At 37.7% G+C, this 19,038-nt stretch overlaps 2 protein-coding genes across 2 annotated transcripts; both read right to left on the reverse strand.

Moving 5' to 3' along the window:
• Window positions 1-563: 563 nt before the first annotated feature.
• On the reverse strand, window positions 564-8,918 carry LOC140332589 (uncharacterized). Its single transcript, XM_072413803.1, has 5 exons — window positions 8,726-8,918; window positions 7,069-7,220; window positions 5,433-5,601; window positions 4,206-4,341; window positions 564-2,375 (listed from the first exon to the last, which is right to left on the reverse strand). Exons 1-5 carry the CDS (start codon window positions 8,772-8,774, stop codon window positions 2,093-2,095), a joined length of 789 nt encoding a protein of 262 aa, XP_072269904.1. The 5' UTR covers window positions 8,775-8,918; the 3' UTR covers window positions 564-2,092.
• A 2,264-nt stretch (window positions 8,919-11,182) lies between these two features.
• Window positions 11,183-16,652, reverse strand: CCNB1 (cyclin B1). The gene is made up of 9 exons (XM_072413804.1): window positions 16,625-16,652; window positions 15,309-15,444; window positions 14,622-14,686; window positions 13,981-14,154; window positions 13,191-13,349; window positions 12,339-12,575; window positions 11,876-12,016; window positions 11,675-11,785; window positions 11,183-11,387 (listed from the first exon to the last, which is right to left on the reverse strand). Exons 1-9 carry the CDS (start codon window positions 16,643-16,645, stop codon window positions 11,286-11,288), a joined length of 1,146 nt encoding a protein of 381 aa, XP_072269905.1. The 5' UTR covers window positions 16,646-16,652; the 3' UTR covers window positions 11,183-11,285.
• Between the last annotated feature and the right edge of the window lie 2,386 nt (window positions 16,653-19,038).

Below are 19,038 nucleotides of genomic sequence, written 5' to 3' on the forward strand. Positions count from 1 at the left end.
TGTTTTAGGTATCACAACAATATATATGAAGGTTTAGGAAGAAACTGTGCACATTTAAAGTGACTAATCAGAATATTATTTCTACAAATCACATCACTTTAAATTTAATCATCTTAACATTACATACAACCACACAGTATTTCCAAGTCTATAGTTAGCTTCAAGACATTTGTGGTGTCCTGTACTGTTACACACATATATATATATATATATATATATATTCCACTTTATTATCATGACACCATTACATGAATTAATAATNAAATTCTGGTTCATTTACAGCAACATTTCATTAGTTTTTAAATACTTCAGTATTATTAGTTCATGCAAATAATACTCAATAAATTACAGTTACCCATAGGATCTATTTGTTTTAGGTATCACAACAATATATATGAAGGTTTAGGAAGAAACTGTGCACATTTAAAGTGACAAATCAGAATATTATTTCTACAAATCACATTACTTTAAATTTAATCATCCTAACATTACATACAACCACACAGTATTTCCAAGTCTATAGATAGCTTCAAGACATTTGTGGTGTCCTGTACTGTTATATATATATATATATATATATATATGCTTCTGGCATACACACTTCTCATACGCATGGACAGGCTTGATATCATACTACTCCTGGAGAACCAGCATCTAATCAAGGAAGATCCCATTCTAAATGTACTTCTTACCTCTAAATTGTTACTTCCATGCTGTAGGTTAGATTATGTCTGCTCTTTTCACCACCTTCTTTATAAAGGTAGCCATCTTTAGAGCCTCCAATGAAGAATAAACCCTTCATAAAGTAGACTAGCTATACATACACCACATAGTTCTCATTCATGCCAAGCCTTCCTAGTTCCACCTGAATTGAAGAATTACTATCAATGGTGGACAATTAGAACTTTAAATTGTACATTTAAAATGTGTGAACAGACAGATTTTTGTATTGCAGGAGAGACACACTGACCCTGATTTATTAAAGCGCTTGAAGGCTAGATAGGATACACTGGGTGATCCAGCAAACCCAAAATGGATCTGGTCCAGGATTGAAAACATTTGCTAACAAATAGCAAAATACTTTAAGGAATACTTTCTAGGTTTGCTGGATCATCAGACTTCAATGATGAATGTGTATCCTCTCCAGCCTAATAATTCAGGCCCACTGTGACTGATATAAAGAAAGTTGAGATAAAGAAAGTCCTACATGTGTAGAAGTCCTTTTATGACAGCACAGCCAAATGAGGTAGCCAAAGATTATGAACCAAGACCAAACAAAATATAAACACCAGCAATGGAGCTCATTAGGATCACATCACTGGTAGGTGGTTAATATTTGGGTTAAAAGCCATCTGATAGTGAAAGAAGTTTATAGGTTGCCATTTTGGTCCCCTTTATGTTATAGCTGCCCATCTGTCCCTGGCTTCAATATTTCTAAATCACTAAGGAAGCTTTCAGCAAGTAAAGACAGAACTCTTGATCTACATGTTTATATTAAGAAGGATATTAGAAATGGCAGCCTACATACTTGTTCTTTTTGGTAGAAGTTTCCTTTGTGGAAACACCCTTCTTGGTAAAGCCCAACTTTCAGCTGGACCCCGGTGTACCCCCGTGAGTTGCTGCATATTTATGCCTGAGAGAACAATCTATACAGTCATTTTACAAGAAAAAAATAAATATTATGCTCTTTGATACCACAATTAAATATCATGTTCTGTATAAAAGCATTATGTTTAATGTACTATGGTTTAGCGCTATAAGATTTATTTACAGTGCAAGTACTGGGTCTAGTTACTGGTAAATATTGTATATGTATACCCATAGGTTAGGTTAGAACCCTGGTCAGGTTTTACTGCTCTCATACTCAATATTGAGATTTTTTGCAACAACCTTTTAGCAGACATGAAGTGAGTAAAAATCTGCAACTGGTAAATATTAGAACAGGTGGTGAAGTATTCCATCCAACAAAGCCTCCGACTACAGTAAAACCTGACCTGGAGTTGTAATCCTTTCCTTCCGGCTCTCTCCAAAACATGTGTAGATACACTTTAAATCCAGCACTGTTAGGTCACATTTCCCTTGGTACATGGTTTCACCTGTATACATGACCCAAGCGTGTATGTGGGTAAAATTTCTTGGATTTTTCCTGTAGGTAATCCACGCTAAAGCCAAGATCCTGTATATGGGAGCGCATAGTCCTGTGGTTCTTTAGATCAGAATCAATGACAGTTTCTTGTAGTCGTCGAACCAAGGTCTGAAGCTCAGTGTTTAGGTTCTGCAGAGCTTCATTTTCCCTACATAGGATGTTTTTCTCTTTGATGGCAAGGTCACGCTCCCATTTGGCTATGGTGATTTTCTCTTCAAGTTCCTTCAAGCTGTCAAGACACAGACATCAGAAATATATTACAACCCCAATTCTGGGGTTAGGTTCTCCCCTCTCCCCATGTGTAACAGCCCTGTGATTAAGAGGAAAAAAAAATCAACACACGTTTTTTTTTCTCATTTCATGTTTTTCAGCTGAACTCCATGATTTCACATGTCTTTTTCATCCCCATTTTCTGAAGAAGATGGATAGATCCAAGTTGTTCCTAAAGTTAGAGGAACTAAACCTAAAAGTGCCCAAAACTAAAAAAATCCCCTTACCTTCAACCCTGAAGGGCAGTCCGATACACCCAGAGGTCTGATTTGTCGGGTCCTGTGTTGTCCTGGCATCCGTCCGTGAGCTGGCGTGGTATACGCTGCCATCCTTCTTCCTACGTCACCCTACCAAGGTGTGAGATCATGTGACGTAGGATGGGGAAAAAAAACTTGCTGATCTCACTACGCATGCGTGAGATCGCCAATTTTTTTCCCCATACGAAAAGGCTCTTTCTGCGCATGCCCAAGAATCCCGGGATGCAAGAGCCTCCCGAGATGCCTGATGTAGGTATCCCGGGAGGCTATGCGCTCCTATTCATTCTTGGTCGCCTAGGCAAACAAAAATTAGGGGGTGGTGCTGCACCCCTTTTTTTTAAAAAAAAAAAGGGTGTTGCTTTAAAAAAAAAACAGAATTTTTACTTAAAATAAAAGAGTTCTTTACACTTTTATGTAAAGTGAAATTTCTGAGTTTAGGTATGCTTTAAAGACTAGGGGAAGTTTTGATGCCCTGAGCATCAGGAGGGGGGTTACATGATGTTGGGTGTCATTTACCCAAGAAGAAGAGGAGTGGCTGGGAGCCAGGTTGTGGAGACAACAAAGCTGATTTTATACCTCAAAGCTGTTTTGAGGGATCCAATGTTTGTGTTTGTTTTCAAGCTTGAAATGGGCTTTAAGCTGAACAATATAAAGGCCCTAATTGCATCCTTTATTGCAGTTGTCTTTTTGTTCAAAGTGGACCCTGGTATGACATACTTTTTATATTTAATGCATGCAGAATAAAACATGTACTGAAATGCCGGCCTTTAAATATGTTACTGATGTCATTAGCTTTAAATGAACATTGGTTCAATATGCAAAATGACCACAATCAAACATTTGTCATGGTGGTTCAGACCTCTAAGGGGTTGCTATGTGTTATTACACATTATGAATTCCTGTTTGTCCAGATAAATAGAATTAATTTACACCTATGTTCAGCTGTGGGGGAAGAATAGCCCTTATATTGGTGGCCACTTGAATGGTTGGTGTTCCTGTTGCTAAAAAATAATTGGTGCCCAAAGTTACTAACCTGAGAGTCACTCTGTTGGCTCTGTCAATTGTCTAATGTAGGCCACAAAACTATCAGGGTACCTTCAGAGGTAAGGTCAATCTTCTACTACCTATGGGACCCCTATCAACCTTTAGAGGAACCTTGGTTAAGAAAGGCTGCTCTAGACAACGGAGTATTTGGAAAGTTGTGTTGCAAAACCTAGCAAATGCTAGTGCTCAGCCACTAGGGAAATAAACATATCCCTTGACCTTTCTAATGATCGTAAAGTAAATAATTAGAAAGCATTCTCTATAGGGACTATGTATATACTTTGTATGCATGTTTGTGATATATTTAATTCTTTTCTGCAACTTTTCTGTATCTTTCTCCTTCACTTCTCTTGGATTTTTTTACATCAATATCCAGAGGAGGCTAATACAAAACGTTATATATGTAATTTATATTTTCATTGGTAAAATACCATAGAGGGACCTTATGATAAGTATGATCCTTGCAAAAATAAAAAATAACTACTTACTTGCTCATGTATTTGTTTTTCATCCTTTTGATCTTCTTTCTCAGCTGTTCATTTTCAAGTTTAATTGTGCTGTCGTATTCCTGATGTAGTAATATTGCTTCATTCAGGAGTTGCCTATTATAAGAAGCTGGTAGAACTGGACAAGAGTACATAATTGCAGACAATTAGACAAAGACAGTTCTTGAACACTGAACAACATACTATTATTATTACACAGTATTTATATAGCACCATCATATTATGCAGCACTGTACAAAGTCATGTCCCTCAAAGGGGCTCACACAATCTAATGTCCCAACCATTGTCTTTAATGTAGTCTAAGGCCATTTGTTTTTTGGGGGGGGGAGCCAATTAACCTCACTGCATGGTTTTGGGATGTGGGAGGACCTAGTGCTGCAAAGGCAAGAGTGCTACCTCTGAGACACCGTGCTGCCCACTATTAGGTAGGTATACCTACTAGAATAGACCCAGATTTTTGCTAAACAATCATTGGCTGGTGCCATACACAATTACCCACACAATTTTATACACATTACCCAAGCATAAGAGGTTTTAGATTGGTACCCTTTGTTTAGGTCCTTAATGTTGCTGTCTCTGTACAGCTTGTCATCTTTGTTGGTGGACTATATTTACTATATCTAAGACTAAACTGCTAAAGTATCACTACTCTTCTAGCCAACAGGTACACTAACACAGAATGGGCAGCCCATCTCGGCCTTTTTTACTCCAGTCTAAATTTGTCTTGTTTGGCTATGATATCTGAATTTAAGCATGATTCTAGGACTGATTCTAGTAAAAAGAAATAGCACAAGATAGTTTGCGTAGACTTGAAAAAATATTTGGCACCAGAAAAGTTTCTGATTACCCTGACCATAAGGGTCTGTGTCATCAGACGTCTATCTACATCAGAACTGCTTTTTGGCCTATACACATCATTGGGGTTGCAAAAGCAATTTGAAAAAGACTGGTTCAGCTTAGGAAGAGATCAGATGCGCCTGACAGAACTCCAACTAGTCTCAAAACCTCACAAATTGATGTAAAATATAATAAACCTAAAAGCATGATCTGCCTGTCTCTTGACACACACCAAAAGCTTGTGAGGACAAGCAACCGGCCAGGCTTCACATTTTAGCTGATCAGAGTATATGTCAGAGAAACTTAACACACAAAAAAAATTCTATCCACTATGCAATAAAAGGTAACTTTGACAGCCTTAAAATATCTTACCTTCAGGTAACACATTAGATTTGAGGTTTACTGCCTTTTGGAGGACCTGGGCTAGTTGATGATGATCGGTTTCATGTAGAATAGCACAGAATGTTGTAAAAACATGGTGGTCTGCTCTTTTCAGCAAATCAATTAGTTTAGAAATCTTCTGCTCTGTAGAGTCTTCTAGCTGCATTTTAAAAAACATTTTGTTCATTGTAAGAATGGAAATGCAAAATGGGCGACAATATAATGTAGCTGACTTGTGGGGAATGTAGATTCATTAATACAAACTAAACATTCTTAGCTAGGAGCCATCAATATACAGTAGACGATAACTACCTATGTCCTATACAACATGTTTAAGGTTTTTTGATGTTTTTTTTTATTTTTATTATTTTTATATTTTTTATTTTATTAAATTTTTTTTAATTTATTATTTTTATATTATTTTTTTATTTAATTTTTACCAATTGAGGGAGGATTTTTTCTTGCTAAAGGAGAAAGGCATTGAATTTACTTGATTTTACATTTTTTTATTGTAGAGGGATAATGTTTTAAAACTAAAAATCTAACTACATATAATAGAATGAAAAACAAAACATATAGACAAAACATCTCTTTTTATAGGACATTTTTTAAAGAAATAGTTGCCAAACTTTTAGTAGCAGTTATGCTTTCCTTCCTTTCTAGCAAAATAATTACAGTAGTCTCTCGACTATCCAGCCTAATGTGGCGGCAGGGTAGGCCGAATAACAAAAAAGCTGGATAGTCCGGAGTTAATGAAGTACAATACTCGCCTCCACACACTAGCAGTGTATCTCTCTCCGCACCCGCGGACATCTGCTCACAGTTCGGGAGAGCAGGTAAGAGGGACCTCTCAACGAGCACCATGCAGGAAAACCGCAGGAGACGTCCGCCCGCCCTGCCCCAGCATTTTAGAAGGAAGATTTTTTTTTTCCAGACTCCGTACTAGGCCAGATAGTACAGAGGCCAGGGAGTCGTGAACCGGATAAGCGAGATCCTACTGTTTTCCGTGTTTTATTCCACAAATTCAAGGTTCTGTGCTTTGCCTTCAAATCCCTCCACAGTTATGGTCCCACTTACATTTCTGACCTGGTACAAAAATACTCCCTTAGCCGCTCTCTTCGCTCCTCCAATGACCTACTGACTTCCTCACTCATAACCTCATCACATGCACGGCTACAAGACTTTTCTAGAGCTGCCCCAACTCTCTGGAATGGTCTTCCACATCCTATTCGGCTTGCTCCTGTGTTTTGAGCACTCAAAATCCATCTTTTAAAACTTGCCCACCCGTTTCCCCTCACTACTTCCCACCACTACATATCCCCCCTCCTATTGTGTGATACTTCCCAAATCTCTACATTGTAAGCTCTTCGGGGCAGGGTCTTCTCCTCCTCCTTTGTCACTGTCTGTATCTGCAACCCCTATTTAGCGTACAGCGCTGCATAATATGTTGGAGCTATATAAATCGTGTTTATTATTAATAATTATATTAGGTTACCTCGACCTAGCTTAATTCTTCCATCTTATGAGTGAAAAGATGGCTTCAAAGAGTGGCATGACCAGTTACAAAACAGATACTAAATCAGATAAACATTATTGTGTCTTGTATGTAATGGTAAGATGTCCTTACCTCTAATAAACCTATCTGATCAGTTGTTAAGATCCCATTTTCCTTCAGTCTCCTATACACAGGAGAGGTGAGTGAAAGGTTCTTCACAATGAGTTGGTGGTAATGCTGGAGAACACCACTGTGGATGTTATCTGTCCTTCCAGCGGATCCCACTAAAATAAAATATACATACACAATATACACATGGTAAGACTGGCAAAGCAGTAAAAAAAAAAAAAGTATATTTTTACCAGAAATCTAAACATGATAACTTCCATGCCCGTATCCACTTAAATAATTAAAAAAACATAAATGAAGCCACAATATTCTGCTTTAATTGTCCAGATTTGGGAAAGGTTTACCTTAATGCTTTAATTCCGAATTCAAGAACCAGGCATATATTTGTAAGTAATTATCCAAAATGGGAATCAACCTTTAAGGTATATTATGGCAGTGTGCATCCCTTGCATTCTAAGTAGTAATTTTGAGCACTGTATACAATTAGTCTCTCCCCCAGTTTTCTTTTGATGCTAGAGGTTTCACTAACAGTAATTAATAGTTGTAACCTAAAGAAAACCACTCCAGCTTGTCATTCAAGCATCGTCATGTGCGGGAGGATGGTTTAGTACATGCACCCCGCAGATATTTGTGTACAGTAAGGGCTTTATTGGATCATCAACATTCAGCAAACTGATGGTGACTTTATTTAAAGGGGAAATATAGAAAGGTTTTTAGGTTTTATTTTTATATTAGTTACACTGTCTATCTCTAGAGAAGTACTACAGGCACCATGTTGGTCACAACATCTAGAAAGGATTTTTATATGCTATTTGCAGTGATTAATTCTACTCATAAAATAGCATGAACAGGAAGTGGAAGGTGAAAGCAGTTAAAAATAACCCCTTCTTTGCCCCCTCAATTTAATTGTGCCAACCAAGACACCCCCTTTGGTGTTATTTAAACAAATCGTAGTCACAAAGTGTAAGAATAAAGAACACCTTGGCATTATGTTTCACTTTGAAGATTTGTGTTATTGCGGAAAGGAACAGGCAACCCTAAAACATACTATAATAAAACATACTTACTATAAAACAATAAAACATACTTACTGCCTGATTGCTGTCTTCATCAATCACTGATTGTGCCAGGATAGGTTCAACCCAGCCAAGTGAATCAAGAAAGCCAAAGATTAAAACCTATTCCATCAAAACACCTTTGATAGAACAGGGAAAGGGAGAGCATTTAAACCACTGTGATAAGGCAAGTAAGGTTATTTTATTGAAGGGACATCGCCTGACACTTCTGAAAAAATGGTTTAGTTCCACCTTAGGGTACATGGATGGGGTATATCATATGACAAGAAACACACACTTTCAATGATTGACTTGGGTGCATAAATATCAATTCAAAAGAAATTGGGAAAAAAAAAAATCAGGTTGGATGAAGTTTTTATCAGATCAGGAGTACAGCAAATGTACATATCTACTAAACCCTAAGATGGTCTCATACTAAAAATAGGGAAATACCTGTCTTGTGACTTCTTTTCATTACAAGGGCATATTGATAAAACAATCAAATTACTGCACTACAAGCATTTATTGAGCAATCATTTCCACAACATGAACAGAGCTACTTGTCTGCTTTTGTTTAGAGAATATTCAAAAAGTTAGTTACTTACAAAACATTGGCTTTTCATTAAAGCTGACTCTTTTCTTTAGGGTATACATTGTGTTCAGATGTACATTAACAGATCATGCCAATTATGTTTCAAGGCTTCATCAATACATTGAGGTCTTCAGAATTTTTCATCTAAAATATTCTTTAGTGAGATACAAAACCCAGTTGTATGTGGATAAGCATTATGCATGGTGGATGTCTTTATTGCTCAATGTTTGAGGTCTTGTATTTCAGTAGAAATGGTTGCTATGAAGGAGTGTACCTCCTCCAGCTTGAAAAGAACCTTTTAGCAAAAGTTGCCTAGCAGTTTTATCTCAAGCTGTACAAACTCTTTAATCCTCTGCTTGTTTGCTTTTACTTCCTTGTGAGTGGAATGTGGATTCCAGTCGTGTGGTTTTATATTTATATATAAATAACCTATGTTATCTGTACAAATCCACACACTGCATTCTGGATAATTTTTTACTGCCCCTTGCTAAGATTTACCCCACTAGTTTTAATGAAAATAGTCATTAAAAGTAATGAGAAATTACATTTTTTGAGCGGTCTCAAGAAGGAGATAATTTTTCCAATAGGGACATTTGTTCTTGTTAAAGTTGTCTAGGAGTGTAATTTCCTATCATTTTGAAAAATGTCATGTTGCGTGACCAGGACAGGAATTAGGACCATCTACACAATCCAAAGTGAAATGAGATTTAATACCTGGTTTAAAAGGTGAAAACCCCCATGACTTACTTATCCATGTTTCATTGTAGGATGTGCCATCTTAGTGACTGACAATGGACTTCCCTATATACACACACGCTAATCTTCCTTTGGCCTTCTTTACTGCCTGTAACTCATTTAACTCCTACACAGGTGTATGGGAATTAATTCACCAGCAAGGGAAGCCATGTTCCCTGGCCCAACCAAAGTTGTTGCTGGACAGCTCAACTTTATTTTTACCCGCACAATCAGGCAGGCACATTTTGGATCCTCTTAAGTGGGACTTAGTTTTCCATGACCCCTAATACAACTAGTTGTGCCACCCAAACACCTCCACTGTACTGTAATAGGTGACAAGATGATACATTGTCTTTAGTAGAGAATCTTCAAATGAAAGAGGTCATGTTACAGTGATCTACATAGGTAGATTGCGTTGTCATTAACATATACATTATACCAAAAGGACTTTTTGCATTGGATGCAAAATGATAGCTCTTTTATCCAAAGACTATACAAGCACTACATTGTACTGTAAGGGTTTATTAGTGCCACAGCATATATGAACATTTTCATCTTTTTACATAGAAGCTATGCCCTGAAAGCCCAACTTTGCAAAGGTATGTAGACAAAAGCTCTATTACTAGTTGACACTGAATTTTGATGTACTAAATAAGTTTTCATATATACTTTGTATTTTTATACTGTCATTTTCACCTAGCTCAGACCAAAAGCATGAAAACCATGCATTCCTGCACAAGAATGTTGTGGCCAAGTATATGGTTAAATAATCAAAAAAAGTGCACCCAAAACAGTGCTTTGTGTGACCCTCTGACTTGAATAACTTCTCAAACACTGACCCACAAATTGAATATGCAGTGCTCAGCCAATTGTGGGATACCTTGCTGCCGTTAGGTAAAGACATCACCAAAACAATTTTCTAACCAGGCAATTACCAACTGCTAGAACAAGTTCAGGAGTGGCCAGCTTTAGATACTAACCCAATAATATGATGGTAAAATTCAACTAGAATTGGCTTATGAGATCCAAAAATGATTTGATTGATTAAGTGTAAAGACCAATTGTTAGAGCCCTCAGAATTTGAGTGGGAAATTCCATATACCAACAATCTATATTAGAACTTCCCCAACCACTTGGAACCTGTTGGGCAGACTGAAATACTAACTGCCTGGCTGTATAATTAGGCACCAGGAACATTCACACAGTATATGAAGTCAAATTGTTGATCTGCAACCTTCCCTGGTCAGTGATTTTAGAGACTTAAGTGGAAAATCCACAACTTAGTTATACTTAAGCTACTAAATCAGGAATTTTATTAATGACATAATGGGTTCAGTGCCAATTAAATGAAATTTGGCAAAGGACTACCTTCAATTCAGACCAAGTAAAGTTATTTAGCTTCAGACTATTAGAATTGAATATCTATGGCTCTAGTCAGTTGCTCTTATAACCATTTGTTAAGGCAAGATGAATCCCCTACTAAACATTAAGTTATCCTGATCTTATCAGCAAGTAAAGCCCATTTCTGTTTACCACCTGTAGCCAACATTACATAAACCACATTTAGTTAAACTCCTGCTATGTAGGGTTGGGAATTTGGAATAATCTTTCTCTTTGTGAGAAAGTGTGCAATGAGAACATAGACGTTCTAGCATCTGTTTGCCATATACATCTAACCAGTCCAGGTAATTTGAAATGGCATCATACCCAAATCATATGGAGGACCACCATATAGTTTAAAATGCATTTTATTAAAAAAATATAAAAGATTTAAAGAGTTAAAAAAATTTAAGAGCATCAATTTTACAGGAGCAAGGTGTACAATATATACACATTTGTTACCATACATTTTTTGCAAGTTTCACCATAAAATCTGAATTGAGTTGGGGTAAACAGCTGATCCTCATTTGCTGACTTCTGGCATATTTGTCTCGGACAGACTGCAAGAGACAAGAGCATATCAATTAAAGGTAACCACATTATGCAGTATAGCTGCTTATGTCAGACCATTTTCAAGTATGACTAAAGGACTTGCATGAGCAGGTAAACTAAGTAGCAAATCCAATTAGGATGCATGAGCTTTAATGAAACAATTGGGCTATATTTAAAAAACCAAGACACTAGTAGTGTACTTTCAAGAATAGTTACAGTTTAGTGCCAAGTTTCAACCTACAAGCACAGCACTAGTGTATAAACATAACCCATCCAACATGTTAAAAGATCTTACCATAAACTTTGTGAGCCCTTTGTTGACTTTCAGGACATTCTTTGCCAAGTGCTGCATGACTTCAGTAAGAGAGCTTTCACTATAAGCCATGTAGTGCTGTAGAGTTGGAGTCTGCAAAAAAGATTAATAGATTAAGACCAGCTCTCACTAGGAACCAGCACTTTCCTTATAGTATCCCTGCTGATAAAAAGCAGAACTTACCCATTCCCCGCCATCTAAAACCTTTTGGGATAAGCAAAAGGCTGCAGCTGCAAGTTGTGAAGGAGGGAAATGCACCATTTCATAGTCCAACATAGACAGTTCTATTAGATATTTTGCCAGGGTGTGCAAAGCAGCTTCAACCTGTGGTAAAGGTAATACAACCCATCAGAATAGCCTAAAATGCTGAGTATTTTCAAACTGGAACAAGTGCCAAAAGCCTTCTGTAGCTTCCTTCCCATACAGATGTATGGATACATACAAGTGAATGAGACCTATGAGGAAGCAGCAAAAGCCTTGGATGGCCATTAAGCTGGGGTGGCACAGATTGCCAGATTAGATATTGTTTTATTACTTCTAAACCAGACCAAATGTCCCAAGAAAACCCCATATAGGCTGCAACATACATTACACCTATGATAGCTTGTTATAATGTCTATCAATAATAATTAGGAATCTGTCTCACCTCCCCAATCTTTGACGCTCTCCTTAGAAAATGAAGTGGTAAAGGTTTTCCAATATCAAACTTTAGAACACTTAGAATCTGCATTTCCATGTTTCTGATCTGACTCTTTGTATAGGTGTGATCAGTAACAAATGAGAAGTCTCCAATTGTAGGACAGTAGATCTCTTCATATTTGGATGCAATAAACATAGCTGTCACACCAGCCAGCTGTAGTAGTTTCTTTGGCACAGGGTTTACCTAAAACAGTAGAAAGCAGAGGTTATTCCATTGTGTTGCCAAGCCAATTTTAGGCAAGCGAAGGACAGGTTCACCATGTACAACAGATTTCATGATCTTTGTAGAAGGATGCAGAAGTTTTAGTTTGTCTTTGAGTCAGAAACAAGCCAATTCCTCACAACTCAAGACAAGCTGCCGAGAGGTAACCCCGTTCACTATAATCCAGGAAATTAGGAATATTGGAAGAATGTAATTACACTAATCATTTATATTCTAATGCAAATTAAAACTGGTTCAGGATGTCATTTGTCATCTACTCCATTCATTGGAAAAGTTTAGGTCCTCTTTGTAAAGGCACCTAAGCATCTAAACATCTAAGCATCTAAGTAAGCATCTAAACACAGATTAAAAGTTTAAATTTCCCTAATAGAAAATCATTAAATCTTATTTAGAACCAGAGGACCTAATTTCTTAAAAGTATGCTTAAGAGTTTGGGAGACTTTTTAAAATTCTACTTTAACAGGTTTCAAAAAAATTGTGCACAGAGAATCTATGGCATAAGCAAAGCATATGGTTCTAAATATATAGCAGCATCCCCCAGTAGTAGCTGTACTATAGCAGCCATTAGATACTTACTTGGAGGAACCGGTCCAAAATGGAGACAGTCATGAACATTGTTTCCTGGAGCAGCTTAAACCGTATGTGAACTTGTACCAGCCATTCAACAAGGATTGCCCTCATGTTTCCAGTTATCTCTTGACCCTTGAGGTAGTCTGGCCTGACTGCACGTTCTGCCTACAAGACCAGAATATATTGCATCAGTTATGCAGAGTCATTCATACATTTCTACTAGAAGCTAGATGTTGAGTTGGGCAAAGTGAACTGATCTTTTTCATGTACCATAACATCATTTGGATAAGGCATGGAAAGTTACAATCCTTCCTAACATAATTTGTGAATGTCCTTTCATATGTTTACAGTTTCACTGGAGCCATTAAGCCAGCTTGTAGCCTCAATAGTAAAGGATATGAATTTTTTGTATTCCCTCCAACAAGTAGAATATGTTCTAACTCCAAAATCAGAACAGGAAGATGTTTGCTATTATGTACACCAGCCAAAATTGGAGATTTGTCAGTACAAGAACATGGTCAAGCCTGGAAAAGTTGGCAGAGTCGCTAGGCCTCTAAACATTTAAATCGTGAGTTGTATTGCTTTTGAACTTATAGGCTGGAGAGTGGGCAGCTTATTAACCCTTTTAGTGCCCAAAAGTTGCTTGATCTTTCAAACCAAAAGTGAGTGACTGGTACTAGCAACTGCAGTCCGTTAACTTGAGACAATCCAGAATGAGGGGTAGAAGAACCAGTGCTAAAATTGGTTTGGCCATGAAAGATTAAGACCTAGGGAAGAACTACACATAGCTCCTTACCTCTAGATCTCTCAGGTAGCAGTAAATGTCCTTCACGTAGTCACTGCACAGCATGGGATTATCAGCATCATCTTCATCCACATCCTTTATCTGCAGCAGTGCATCTGAGAACGCTTCACTCTGTTCTTCCATAGGAGAAGCGCATGATGTGTCCATTGGGCTCATAGGCACTGGCTAGAAAGAAAAACTACTTCAGAAAACTTGACCTTTACATGCTTAATGCTTTCTAAAGGGGCCATCAACAACTGGACATTTGTTGCATGAAAAGATTGTTAGTTCCAGCAGAGCCTGGAAACTTGTAAACATTTCTGATCTGTCATATCAAACCATGCAGAGACAAAAGATATGAATACCTATATGCACAAGAGTTTTTCTATAGAAAATTCCCTCCCAAGCAATCCTACCTATCTGTTTTGGGATAATTGGCCTCATTGACCAAATCTCGGCTTATGCTTAATAGTTTAAAAGTAAACTTTACTGTTACCAACCCATGTTTTGGGGTTTAAATACACTTTACCCATCTGACATTCAGGCAGGTCCAGGTCTGTTTTGGGTGCTTAACACCTTAAAAATAAAGCTAAATAATAATTAGGATGCTGGAGTGTGATTGTATTCATTACAGCTACATAAGCAAAACACACCTTTTCCTCCTCCACAGGAGCAGTCCTTTCAACCTTTTCCACTGCATCAGTTTTACCAGCCTTACCTTCCTGCAATACACAAGACATCCAGGTATAAAATACAAAGCAAAAGTAACATGAAATAGTCAAAATTTCACCATTGTCTACTAAAATTTCTCCCCAGAAAACATGATTTGCAGGTAAGAAAAAGATACTGCGGTGGTTTTCTAGCCAAACTTGCAATAACGCCCAGAATATTAACAGGTGGTGTTAAAAAAATAGGCATAACCTTTTCACAAAAGTAAGTCTTTCTACAGACAAACAGCAGGTGTTCCAATAGTTTATGAACAAGGCAAAGTAATGTCTTACCACAACACCAATGAATGAAGGTAAAGACGTAATAGTTAGCTTAGAAGGCCCCACTAATATACACCAGACACAAAAATGTCTTTTTTGGGATGTTTGTATTCAGGCCTCCCTCACTGCAAGTAACCACCTTTAGAACAAGTGTGATCATGGAGGGTGGCATCATTTATATGAAGGCATTTTCCCCCAGAACATGTTCACAGGTTAGCCATTGGTTGCTGCTTGAAGTCTTATATGCTTTTTGTCACAAATAGTCAGCAAACTTAGCTTGCAGGACTAAGAGCTGCCCCATCACCCACGATACAGATCCAATACATTAGAAACAAGATTAATTAGTATAACTTACCTTTTTTATAGCTGGTTTGGCTCTGTTCAGACAGTTCCCAATATCGCCCAGAGCATTTCTTTGGCGTGTCTTCAGGAGTCCGACCTTCTTTGCAGCTCCCTCCATTTTATTCTCTGCATGGAGTCGCATACTCTGAAAAATAGAAAGAAAAGGTTTTTGCATTCAGTTAAGATAAAACTACACAGACCAAGATTGAAAATAAATACCCCAACCACTCTAATCTGTCAGTACTTTCTAAAGCCACTCAACAGTTTAGTGATATATTACTATACCTGTCCCCCCCCCCCTTACAGAAAGGTATGTACACAGCCATTATTTGGGCAGCATGGGGCTTCTGAGACTAGCACTCTGGCCTTTGCAGTGCTAGATCCCAGGTATGAATCTCAGCCAGGATTATCTGCATGGAGCGGGCAGGTTCTCCCCTCTGGGTACTCTGGTTTCCTCCCACATTCCAAAACCATGCAGTTAGGTTAGACTGTATTAATGACATATGACTATGGTAGGGACATTAGATTGTAAGCACCTTTGAGGGACAGTTAGTGACATGACTATGGACTTTGTAAAGCACTGCATATTATACAGGAAAGATACAACATTTCATGGAAAGCTATTGGGTAGTTTGGTACAAAAGTCTAAGAGCTCCAGCTCACCTAGAACCAAGTAAATCAGTCAAAATGGGACAATGCCTTCCATGTGATGCAGAAATGAAGGCAGGAATTTCAAAAACTCAGCAATAGCAACCTTCCATGACATGCTGGAATTGTGAACGCTACAAATATAACTACACTCAGTTTGTAGAGCTTTCTGATCAGAAAGACTACCAAGCCAAGCTGGCAGTAGAATTTCAGGGGCAGTGTCACTGGACACCCAAGAAGAACCCTTCCTATACAAAGCCCAGGAAGCATGATACAAGTAATGGCCTACCAAATGGTGACACCCATGCCAGACAATTTAAAGTTAAGAAGCTATTGTAAAGCCTTGGGTTTTTCCACCTACAGAATAGCCACACATACTTTTCCTTTCAAGGGATATAGGTGATCATTATCTAAAACAGGGGCAGGAGTGTTTCTGAGAAGCCAATTCCAAGTTTTATCCACAGATCATTACATAGTATTTGGTAAACCTGAACAAAGCTGTCCAGACTGCATGTGCAGCAAGTAACCAGAATAGCCTTTACAAATCATAACCCAAAAACCCACATCTAAAAATAGATTGTGTAATACATTTCTATGTTGATGAGATAGATAATAGTTCCAATATACCAACTATAGGGTTCACAAACAAATAGTGCTACAAGTTGCTCCAGACTTACCCTTGTCATTACCACTGCCATGCTTCCACCTTTCTCAGCACAATGATCAGTCCTACAATCTGACGCTTCCAAGTACTTTGCAGGTTTAAATCCCCCAATGCCTTGTGATGATTGGCTGGAGGAGGAGAGCTAATGTCAATCAGCTGAGTGTGTTGCTTTCTGGTTTATTGATGCTGATTGCAGTGCACAGATCTGATGAGGCTCCTATAGACTGCAGATTGTGCTGCTTCTATTAGAAAGTTACCTTTTACAATTGTTTTTTTAACTTTGTTATGCAATTTTGTCCTATGGTTGTCTTTTGTGGCTGAATTTCTGCGTTCAGTGTCAGGGAATAAAGAATATACCTTTGTTCTATTGGCATTAATTGTCACCTAAAACATCTAAAATCTAACATATTTAGTTGTATGTAATTTAAAGACAATGATGTGATGTGTTTCAAGTAAAGACTTATAGGTTCACATTTATCTTGCCAAATCACTGTGCCTTTTTTATTTTTTGCATATCAGCACAAAAAAAAAAAAGGTGGCAATGGTGGGATGGGCCAGTGCAATAGATAACACTATTCGAACAGTCCTGAGACAGGGTCAATCCTATAGTAGGAAGTGCCCCGCACGTGGACTTTCATAGAAGGATTTCCAGGTATTATTAGGTTAATAAGTAGCAGATATAAATTTTATTAAATGACCTTTAGAATTTATATAGGAATGGGTATCCATAGTGTAAAGGCCCATTCATACTCAAATGGTCCATTGAGGAGCTTAAACATGTGCACTAATGTGTATTGTGTTGTGCACTGACACGTTACACTAAAACTGCCTATAATTTATGAATGGTATACCCTCATACCTGATCAGACCAATTATTGTACAACCTAATTTTTAGGACATATTGCATTGTGGGGAGCTGTCATACTTTGTGCATTGGCAGCTATTGTATGGTGTTAGGGTGGCATTCATAAACTGCAGCAAAATGCACCACACATAGAGCTTTGCATTACCACAATGTATAGTTGTGAATAGGCTTGTAAGAAAGTTTTACTGACATGGCACTGAGGTTGCCAATGCAAACCTCTTCCTATGTGCTTTCAGAGTCATTGACTGGCATGGTACCAATGGATTAGCGTAAGGCCAATGTGGTTCCTATCTTCAAAAAAGGGAACAAAGTCATTACCAGGTAACTACAGACATGTTAGTTTAACATTCATAGTTGGAAAAGTCCAAGAGATTATGATAAAGAACCACATGGAGGTGTTTCTGCTAGAAAATAATAATTTAAGTGATAGTCAGCTTGGCTTCAAGAAAGACCAAAGTTGTCAAACGGTTATTATGCAAGTTACGGTCAATAGGCTTAGAAACGTCAATCTGTAAATGGATAGGGAACTGGTTTAACCCCCTAGCCTTCTAATACTGTCTCTATATCCATGCAAAAAGCGTTACATTTTTTTGCATGGAAATTTATTTTACATTGTAGGCCTATAATTCTTAGGCATAACTCACTGAAATATGTCCAATATTTAATAAAATTATTAATAAACTTTAAAAAATAAATAAAAAATAGAAAAAACAGAAATATAACTGTACAGTAGCATGTATAATATATATATAATATAATATTATAATAAGATTTCTTTGTATTGGACTCAATACAGTTATTTTGTATTGAATCCAATACAAAATTATTTGAATTTCCCACCGATCCTCCCGCCCGCACCGACGCATGCACACGTCACCGGGAAACCCCGGAGATCGTCTCTGCAGTCGCCGGGAGAAGATCGAAGGAGGAAGACGTGTCTGGAGGAGCTGCAGGGACCAGCATGATGTCAGGGGACGACAACGGAACAAGGTAAGTGTTTTTTTAATGTTTTAAGCGACCCTGAGTGTGATTTGGGAATACCTTTTTGTGTGGAAAATCCACCCTGAGTCAAAATCAGGATTACCGCTAGGAGGGTTAAGAACTGCATCCAGAGAGTAATTATCAATGATTCATACTCTGAATGGTCTAAGGTTATTAGTAGTGTACCCCAGGGTTCAGTGTTGGGACTTTTACTATTTAACATCTTTATAAAGGATATAGAGTTTGGGATTAAAAGAACCATTTCTGTGTTTGCAGATGACACCAAACTATGTAATAGAATTATGTCCATACAGGATGTCTATATTCTACAAGCAGACCTGGATGTACTGTTTGATTGGGCAGCCAAGTGACAAATGACATTTAATATAAATAAATATAAAGTTATGCACTTGGGGACTAACAACATGCATGCTTCATACTGTCTTGGGGGAATACATTTGGGGGTGTCAGAAATGGAAAAGAATCTGGGGGTTCTGGTAGATCATAGACTTAATAACGGCATGCAATGCCAAGCTGCAATATCTAAAGCTAGTAAAGTACTTTCTTGTATTAAAAGAGGA

Source organism: Pyxicephalus adspersus, chromosome 6, assembly GCF_032062135.1.
Source record: "Pyxicephalus adspersus chromosome 6, UCB_Pads_2.0, whole genome shotgun sequence".
Classification (NCBI taxonomy): Eukaryota; Metazoa; Chordata; class Amphibia; order Anura; family Pyxicephalidae; genus Pyxicephalus; species Pyxicephalus adspersus.